Source organism: Rhodamnia argentea, chromosome 10 (genome assembly GCF_020921035.1).
Source record: "Rhodamnia argentea isolate NSW1041297 chromosome 10, ASM2092103v1, whole genome shotgun sequence".
Lineage (NCBI taxonomy): Eukaryota > Viridiplantae > Streptophyta > Magnoliopsida > Myrtales > Myrtaceae > Rhodamnia > Rhodamnia argentea.
In genome coordinates, this window is record NC_063159.1 from 3660084 (window position 1) to 3670082 (window position 9999).

Consider the following 9999-nt stretch of genomic DNA (forward strand, 5'->3'; position numbering starts at 1 on the left):
ATTTGATTGGAAAATTGCTTGCTTGCATTGCCTTGTTTAGAAAATTGAATTGGAAGTCCATAATATTTCATTTCTTGAGTTGGAAGATTACACGTTATTTTTTTGGAAGAAATTCGGAATATATCTTGCAATATATCTTGTCTTTGATTTGGAAAGATTATGTCGTAATGCGAATATTTTGAGATCTTGGGGATAATCTTGTGATAATCCGAAATTTTTTTTGAATATACTCAAGGTACCAAAATATTTCAAAATGTGATCGATTAGGAATTTCCTAATCCGCAACCGCCTACATGGGAATAAGTCTATCTATCAGGCTTTATATGGAATTATTTTCATAGCGGGAATTTCGAATTTTTAGGGTCGATCCGTCGGTCTTCAGACCGAAACTTAATTCGAAAGATTTGGCAGTAATTATCCTTTTCACTAAAAGATTCGCAATCTAAATTTTAAATTCATTCATAAAAACCCAAAATCACAAAAAAAAAAAAAAATTCGGAAAAATGGAACAAATAAAAATCATTCATGCTTCATTTCATGTCAGAAAATCTCAAAAAAAAAAAAAAAAAAGGAAGTTATGGTTTCTTAAAAACCATGTCTTATCACTTTTTTAGAAAGATAGGATTTTCTAGAAATCCTATCTCATGGATTACATTCAATAAACAAAATCTTGGGAATCCATTAGGATAGATATTAAAATATGCAGACATAGGGTTAAGATATTTTCTTAAAAAAAATTGGGAATTAATGCAAGTTAAATCTGAAAACTTTAAGATGATCTTGAACCAATTCACTCTCATTTTCCTTTAATTTTTAATTTCAAAAATACATCAAAAATACAAAAATAAAAAATAAAAGAAAACCCCAAAAATTGCACCTTTGAACTGCAAGTCATATAATTCATCAAAATTGTCAAATCAAACTTTTTTTCATGAAATTGGTGCTGAGAGGGCATTAATTGAAAAATTAATGTAACCAAGTCCCGAACTTAAGATCTCTGGTTTGTAGAAATAAAATAGTTTTCTCCCACTATTTTATTTAGGTTTCTAATCAACCTACCAAGAAATGATTAGTGGCGGCTCCAAAAAATTAAAAAAATCTTTTGAAAGATAATCATTTGAACCATAAGTCACGATTTGGTAGAATTTGGGAGAGTTCGAGCTAAATTAATTAATCTAATTAATTAATTTAGCAATCCATTAACCTAAAATTGGAAAGTCCGATTTTTAGGTCACGACACTAAGCAATCTTTGCTATCCCTTCCCGGCGGCCGTGGAGGCAATCACCAATAAGGGCTTAGCCACAACCAATCTGCGTTTGTCTTTTTTTTTTTTTAGCTTGATTTTTTTTACTTTAAATTTTTATAATATCTTGAGTATATCTTTTAACAAAAAAATTTGACGTGGACTAAATTCTTTAAAAAAAATATACCACATCAAATTAAAATTGTAACTATAAATGCTACGTATTCAATTTTGTCGAAGTTACTCATTTTTGGCACTTAAATGATCGTTTCTTCTCTGATTCCGCACTTAAATGAGCCGACGAAAACTTTTGGCACTAAAGTAAATATCGTATGAAACTTTTGACACTTTTAATGTATTTCTTCCGTGAATTTTCAAAGAGTGAAATAGGTCTTAAAACTTGTTCAAACAGTACAATTAAGAACTTCAATTAAGTTCATCTAACTTTGTGACGAACACCATTGATTTGCATTTTAAGACATATCTCGAGGACATGTGACGTGGACGTGGCACCATGTGATGTGGCGCCACATTTAGGAAAAAGGCCAAAAGAGTAAAAGAGAAGAAAAAGGCAAACATTAAAAGAAGGGAAAAGCATTCGACCCAAAAACACAAAAAAAGGAAAAAGCCGAAAAGGAAGCCTCTCTTGCATCCTTTTCCATAATAGGTCAATCGTAACGAGATCCTTCGAAATTTAATGTAAAACATAAGCACCAATGATTTTGGATGGTTGGGATCAATTTCCCCTTTCTTCTCCTTGGTTTCCCCTCTTCTTCTCCAATCTCTTCAAATGCTATCAACCTCTAATGCCGTCGCTTCCGGGCTTGTTCCACCCATCGCTAGTACCGCTCGTTCGGCAATCAGCCGTTGTCACCGTTGCTCCCTCAATTGACGGCGGAGGAGGGTCGAGGCCATCTTTAGTTGCTGTTGATCGAGTGGCACCATTTATGTTTTTCATTGCTATGTAGCTGCCATGTTTATGCCATATAGGCTACGTGACACTTAACGACTGTGACCCTATTATCCGTTGGATTTTTCAGGAGGACCAACATGAACAAACTAACATATAGTTCGATAAATCAATTGCATATATACAGAAAAGAAAATTGAAGGACAAGATCGTCGCAAATAAATTAATAAAAAGTTGAGAAACCCCATATCATCAAATCCCTTCAAAATAATTATTTTCCTTACCATGGTGGTCAGTAGTAGATAAGATCTCCAAATGCAAATGGAAATGTGTGGGGACAAGACTCAACTTTTTAAGATGGCCTCCACAATCTATACATTCGCCGGGCCATTACGAGAAAAAAGACACTCAAGTTTTATTTGTTTCGCTAAAAGTGAATGATTCGAAAAATACTTTCTTATAAATGATCGTTCGTATAGTTTAAAATAATGATATAATGATAAATATTTTCATCATCCACAACAATTAATGACTAAACATTTATGTGTACAACGAAAATATTTTCTAAATCATTCGTTTGTCTAAACAAACCGAACCTTAATTAACCAAATTATTGTGTCTGAACCTTTGAATTAACCGAAATAAAATGATATAATTGGAACGCGGAGGTTCTTCAGTCGTAGTTGAATGAACCAAAATTCAAACGACCTGCTGCGTCAAGAAACTATTAACATAAGTTCCATGCTTCTCTCCTTCTTATCCATTATAATTTTATCATATGATAGAAGCCAATCAAACTGCCAGACAGCGAAGCCTGCGCTACCGCTGTTCAGAAAGCACGCCCTCAAGACCCTTTCTCCAATGTCCTCACGCAATCGTGTGAGGACATTAAGGAAAAGGTCCATGATCTGCACTTTCATTATTTTTCCCGAAAAAGAATGAGAAAGAGATCGCCATCGAAGCTTCGCAATCACAGCAAGGTCTAATTAAGATAAAATAAGGATGGTTGCGCTTGTCGTTCCCTAGAAGAAACCTAGCGGGGGGTTGTGATTTAAATTCGGACGCGCCCTCTCCATTTCGTGCACCGCCAAAGCACTCCTAAGCCTTCGGAAAGCTCGCCCTGAAGCAATGGCGCCGCGACGACGACAAGCTGTGTTTCTGGTCGTATGGGCTTTCGCTCTTGTGGCTACGTCTTCGATGACTTCAGCTGCAATAGTGCAACACACTTTCGACGTAACGTGCTTGCCTCCTTTTGCTACCTCTTTCCCAAACTCTATATCCAACTCGTGCTTGACCACTCGAGGGTTTTAGGCCTCCGCCCGTTTTATGTTCCTGTTCTGCCCGATCGGTTTTCACGTGCAGCGCGATTCGTTTCAGGTGGGAAACTTGACGGTGAGCAAATTATGCCAGGAGCGTGTGATCACCGCGGTGAACGGAGCTCTTCCTGGCCCGACCATTCTGGTTACGGAGGGCGACACCCTCGTCGTTCATGTCCTCAACAACTCCCCATACAACGTCACTATTCACTGGTAATTGATCCTGGCTATAGGAACTGCATGGCAAGAAAAAACTGACATATTCCTAGGAAGTTTGACTTTTACATGGTACAAGGATAAGTTTTTCTCTTTTGTTGTTGTTTTCCTTCATGACCCTCCAGCTGTTTTTATTATGGTTAACGAGATAAAGAAAGATGGAACGAGCAATTTGCTTTTTGGCCAAATTATTGGTGATGGCATCCGACTATGAGACCTCACCTCACCCACGAATTTGTCAACTAAATTTGCTTGAATCAAAATAGAGAATTGAAAAAAAAAAAAAAAAGATTTGTCCTGATGAACTTCACAACTGCTTATTTTGCAAAATGTTGTTTTTTTTTTTTTGAAAGTTGCTAGTTCGACAGTCTAACAGATCTGTCGGTTATTTTTAATTACATGATTTCCCAATCAATGAGTGCTTTATGCAAAACATGCCATGATGATTTGTGAGTCTACGGTTGAGATTGTATTATTCCCTGTCAATGCGTCGGGAAGCGTTTTCCTTTCCCCTAAAAGCGCTAATGATGACAGTTGGCTCGATTCATGTAGGCACGGAATCTTTCAATTATTGAGTTCCTGGGCAGATGGTCCGAGCTACATTACGCAATGTCCCATACGTCCCGGGCATAGTTACACCTACAAATTTACCATCACTAAGCAGGAAGGCACGCTCCGGTGGCATGCTCACTTCTCGTTGCTCCGCGCCACCGTCTATGGCGCTCTCATCATCCTCCCCAAATCGGGTCGCTACCCATTTCCCACACCTCACAAAGAATTTCCTCTTATTCTAGGTATCACTCGTCTCTCAATATCTAATGACTATATCCCAAAAAGTTGTTTTTGTCTAAGTAAACATCTTTCTGTATCATGAAATGGATCTATAGAACCTGTAAAACCACTTCTAGATTCATGACTCTTGGTTACGGGCTCGACTCACAAACCCCAAATCAGTTAGACTAGATTAGTCATGGAACCCGGATTCCATGACCGTGTGATTTGTTGACATGATAATCAAATTAAGTCTGCTACATTCGACGATAGCATAATCGATCTCTTTCTTTGAGGAAACTCGACAAGCTGTTAAATAATTTAAGTGGTACTGCAGGGGAGTGGTGGAACAGAAATGTGATCGATATAGAGAACCAGGCACAAGCGATCGGCGTGCCACCTATTAATTCGGATGCATACACCATTAACGGAAGGCCCGGAGATCTCTATCCTTGCTCGAAAAAGCGTAAGAAATCACCAACAACCTACTGCGACTTTCTCCTTCATGTCACCTTGATGATTTGTCTTATAAAGAATAATCTCGACTTGAACAAAAGTTTTAGAGAAATTTCAATGGGTGGTTTGTTGATATACTTAGGCATTTTTTTTTTCCCTCCGCGCAGATACCTACAAGCTAAAGGTGGTGCATGGAAACACGTACATGCTTCGCATCATCAACGCTGCACTCAATAACCAGCTTTTCTTCAAGATAGCCAATCACAAATTCACTGTCGTTGCCGTCGACGCCTCGTACACCACCCCCTATGCCACCGATGTTGTTGTCCTCGCTCCCGGCCACACGGTCGACGTGCTCCTCACCACGGACCAGGTCCCAGGGGCCTACTACATGGCGGCCCGCCCGTATAATAGCGCCCAAAACGCTCCGCCGCCCGATAACACCACCACGACTGGGATCCTCATTTACGACAAGCTGCCCTACACGAGCCCGATCATGCCCCTCCTGCCGGCCCTCAACGACACCCCGACGGCGGCCAAGTTCTACTTCTCCTTGACCAGCCTCGTGGGGAGCCCGAACTGGATGCCGGTGCCGACTAAGCTGGACGAGCAGATGCTGGTGACCATCGGATTGAGCCTGTCCCCGTGCCCCAACGCCGCGTGTCAGTTCCTCCCCAATGTCCCCACCCTTCAGATATCCGCAAACATGAACAACGCGTCGTTCGTATTCCCTAAGAGCCTGTCCCTCTTACAAGCGCACTTCTTCAACGTTAAAGGGATCTACACCACCGACTTCCCCGACCAGCCGCCGCTTAAATTCAACTACACGGACCCCGCCAACAGCCAGAACAATGCGCTGGTGTTCGCGCCCAAGAGCACGAGGGTGAAGCAAGTGAAGTACAACGCGACGGTGGAGATCGTGTTGCAGGACACGACCATCATCGGCGCAGAGAGTCACCCCATGCACTTGCACGGCTTCAACTTCCATGTGGTGGGACAAGGGTTCGGGAACTTCGACCCAGCCAAGGACCGGAAGAAGTTCAATCTCTTCAACCCGGTGATACGTAACACAATCGCCGTCCCCGTGGGAGGTTGGGCTGCCATCAGATTCCAAGCAAACAATCCAGGTAACATCATTCTCTCTTGCATACGAATGAATTATGACAGTAAATACCATATAGAATCATTCTATTGTGGGATTTATTGTTTGTTAAAGTATGATTGACCATTGTTTGGGGAAAAGACTAGATAACATCTTTTTAAAAAAAACAAAGCATAAGTTGGTGCGTCTTTATCAGAAGTTCAACATAGTTCGTAATTGAGTATTTGTACAAGTTGTAATCTAACCATGTTCATTCATAGCCAAAAAAAAAAAAAAATCGTGGGAGGGAATTTTGGTCGAAAACGTGGGAGGGAGTTGGTAAAGGAATGAGTTTGGTATAATAGGTGGAATGAGTTGAAGGATAGTGACAGTGCAACAAATCATTTAGACCATTTCAATGATGAATTCAAAATATGACATACTGGTAAATAATTACAATATTATAATCTCATTTTTCATTTTTGGCATATTATATAGGTGTATGGATATTGCACTGCCACCTGGACGCCCACTTGCCGTTGGGACTAGCGACCGCTTTCGTCGTCGAGAACGGGCTGACTCCGTCGTCGACATTGCCTCCACCTCCTCCCGATCTGCCTCAGTGTTAGGACGGAGAGAGAGTACAAGGAACACGCTTTATCCATTTGTTCTGGATTGAGTTTAATTTGTCCATTCTTTCTTCATGCAACCCCATTGTCGGCAATGCCAATACACTGAAGCGAGTTCGTGTTATCCCAACCTTTGGCTCAAATAAATATCGGGGAAATTTGATTGCTGATGAAGATAGAGCAGTGGTTATAGATCTTTGATGCTTTGATGCGTGATAATAATCATTGTCCTTAAGGTATTATTTGCCTCAACTATTGTTCTTGCCAGTTTAGCACAAATATATTTCCAGGATATACACTAAAGCCGCAGAGAAACGAGTTTCGTAACTAGTCAATTTCTTTCTTGAAATTTCATCTTGAATGTGTTATCAAAGTTGTGTGTATGAAAAAAAAGTTACCAAGAAAAAGTTGTTGTTTTGAAACAATTGTGGTTATTTTGAAGAATGTATGATTTTGTCCCTATTTATAGACAACCAATTGACACATCTCTTGGAAATAGGTACTTTATCCCCACCATCACTCCTTTTTCATGATGGACCATCATTACTTTTCATGTCAACAATCACCTCTATTCATAACCAAGAGTTTCCATGATAACAAACTATTTTAATAATAAATTTCTTAATTCACCTCGCCTTTCGCTCGGGATTTCACGTCTTTGTCACGACCTAAAAAATAAACAAGTCAATTTTCGGGCTAATGGATTATCAGGTTAATTAATTAACTAACCTAACTCGGACTCTCCCAAGTCCATACCAAATCGCAACTTAAGGTTCAAATAATTAACATGCAATGTGTTTTGAATTTGGAGTCGCCACTAATCATTTTCGGTAGGTTGATTAGAAACCTAAATAAAATAGCGGGAGAAAACTATCTTATTTCCGCGAACCGGAGATCTTGAATTCGGGGATTTGGTTACGCTAGATTACTCTAACGCCCTTTCGGTACCATTTTCATGAAAAATATTTGATTTGGCAATTTTGATGGATTTTACTTGAAATTCAAAGATGCAATTTTTTTGATTTTTTCTTCTTTTTTATGGGGATGTAAAACATTGAACTTTGTACGATATACACCATGGGTGATTTAGAAAGAAAGAAAACGCAGCCAATCACGAGTATTTACAAAAATAAATTAACATGTGATAATGCTAAATTTTGAGACACGTGACATGTCTAAAATAAACAAACAAATGTTCACACCAAACGATTACATTTTTGTAGATCGAGATGGAAAGGGTTACCTTCTATTACACAAAATCTTACTCACGTACACGTTATGGCTTCCTTCAAGATCTCGGAGTTGGAAGAACGTGGCTATCGTCGAAAAAAAGGCAAGCAGTGGCGTTGTTGGATGGCGAGAAGCGAAGTACGTATCGGGACTCGTTGAAAATGATGCTCGACTAAAACTCTTTTCTTCACTCTCAAATTTTTTCTTCTGATTTTTCTCAAGAACTATCTTTTTCCTCTCTAAAGAATTTCTCTCACAAATTCTCTTCCACTCTAAAACTCTCTCAATTCTCTTTCACTCCAAAACTCTCTCAATTCTCTTTTTCTCTCCCCAAAAACTCTCTCAATTCTCTTCCTCTTTTATAGGCAAAGTTCTTCATCCTTCATTCTTCATCTTCATTTCTCCACCTTCCATTTTCATCTTCTCTTCTTCATCTACATCTTCTCTTCTTCATCTTCATTTCCTCACCTTCCATTTTCATCTTCTCTTCTTCATCCTCATTTCTCCACCTTCCATTTTCATCTTCCCTTCTTCATATTCATCTTCTCTTCACCATCTTCCTTTCATTATCTTCTCTTCACCATCTTCCTTTCATTATCTTCTTTTGGTATTTGCGATGCAGTCCCCGAAGTTTCAAGTATTTGCAATACGGTCCACGAAGTTTTAAGTATTTGCAATACAGTCCCCGAAGTTTCAAATCTTCTCGGTGTATTTTTCCATCCCGTGCCTAGTCTAGACGCATGCTAAATTAAGTGTTCTGCTTGCCCAATTATATGCCAATGCAATGTACGCTAAAAATAAATATGTGAGATGATTTTTATTTAGAACTAAAATTAGTTCTAATTTTTATGCAAAAAATAGATTAGTCAAAATTTAGGCGTCAACAGCCTTTCATATATCTGAATGTTCTACCTATTTCTCTTCTATTCATGTAAAAACAAAATACAAGAGGAAGCAAAGTGAAGAGTCTTTTGTATCCGTTGGGACTAACATTATCACCTAGAGGGGGTAAATATGTGATTTCAATGAACTTTAAATATCATTACGGAATTTAAACAAGTAATCTCGGAGCATAGTTCAGAGTATGATCGATTGCAATATCTGAGACTTCGTTAGATTCAACAACTTGCATTATTCAACTATCAAATTAAAATGACAAGGAGATCAAGGGATAGAGAATTTGCACATAGTGTTTATAGTGGTTAGACTTTGTTCAAGCCTACGTCTACTTCTTCACTTTGACAGTCAATCGACTTGATTCTACTAGTGAATAGCTCGGAAGTTACAACTTGGTGATGATTCTCGAGTCAATAAAACTTCTTGTCTATCACTTACACACTTGAATGAATTTCTCTAGTTATTATATTGTTTGGATCAAGAATATATGAATGATGTGAAGCTCTCCCGATTTTGGATTTTTGGATTTTCAACTCTCTTACACTCTTCAACCTTGAGGTCTCCTTTTATACTTCTCCACCTTTAACCACCTATTGCAAGGTATCTAGAGAATCACTCTCCAAATTTTTCATTTGGACAAGATTGTATACAAAGGATCTCATAGCCGTTGAGCTTATTAAAGAAAGAATCTTCTATTAGATCAAATCGCATTTAGGGTAAGTCATCCTCGTCTCACTTAATCCACATCCATGATTGATCTTCATAATTGATAATCTCCAAGGACAAATCCAGCTTAATTTGCTAGCCGTTGCAAAAATGATTCACGTTTAAATCTGAAGTTGCTTTTGATATTCTCCTCAAAGTCTGAGCGTGTCAATTTCTAAGGTCGTCTTATGTCAACATCTAATTCAATGTTTGAACACATACAAACTTTAGATGCAATATCCAGAACTTCACTTGAGCTTCCATCTTCTGTTCCCTTCATGCGTATTGGTAATCGTAGCTCTACCTCACTATTCACTTATCCAATGTCCCTCCAAGCTTTACCAAACCTCCCGTTCTAGGTATGTTCACATTCTACTCAGGTACCTCCAACTTGTAGATACCTCTACATCCAATGCTTTGTTCAACATTGATAGAGAACTCATAACTTTCGAATGTTCTGTCAAGACAATATCTGCATAACAGCTTGTGCATCTTTCACCCGATTCTACTTAACCAATTAAACACGTTAGTAGCCTTTGATTAT

The 9999-nt window shown here is 38.7% G+C and overlaps 1 protein-coding gene across 1 annotated transcript; it reads left to right on the plus strand.

Moving 5' to 3' along the window:
• The first annotated feature begins 3220 nt into the window (after positions 1 to 3220).
• LOC115742034 (laccase-7-like) lies at positions 3221 to 6793 on the plus strand. The gene is made up of 6 exons (XM_030676110.2): positions 3221 to 3387; positions 3532 to 3683; positions 4239 to 4480; positions 4795 to 4923; positions 5081 to 6040; positions 6493 to 6793. Exons 1-6 carry the CDS (start codon positions 3283 to 3285, stop codon positions 6621 to 6623), a joined length of 1719 nt encoding a protein of 572 aa, XP_030531970.2. The 5' UTR covers positions 3221 to 3282; the 3' UTR covers positions 6624 to 6793.
• Positions 6794 to 9999: the final 3206 nt, after the last annotated feature.

Coding starts and splice junctions, on each gene's coding strand:
- LOC115742034 (XM_030676110.2), top strand. CDS start 3,283: ATGGCGCCGCGACGACGACAAGCTGTGTTTCTGGTCGTATGGGCTTTC. Junction 3,388..3,531: donor TAGTGCAACACACTTTCGAC/GTAACGTGCTTG, acceptor GATTCGTTTCAG/GTGGGAAACTTGACGGTGAG. Junction 6,041..6,492: donor ATTCCAAGCAAACAATCCAG/GTAACATCATTC, acceptor CATATTATATAG/GTGTATGGATATTGCACTGC.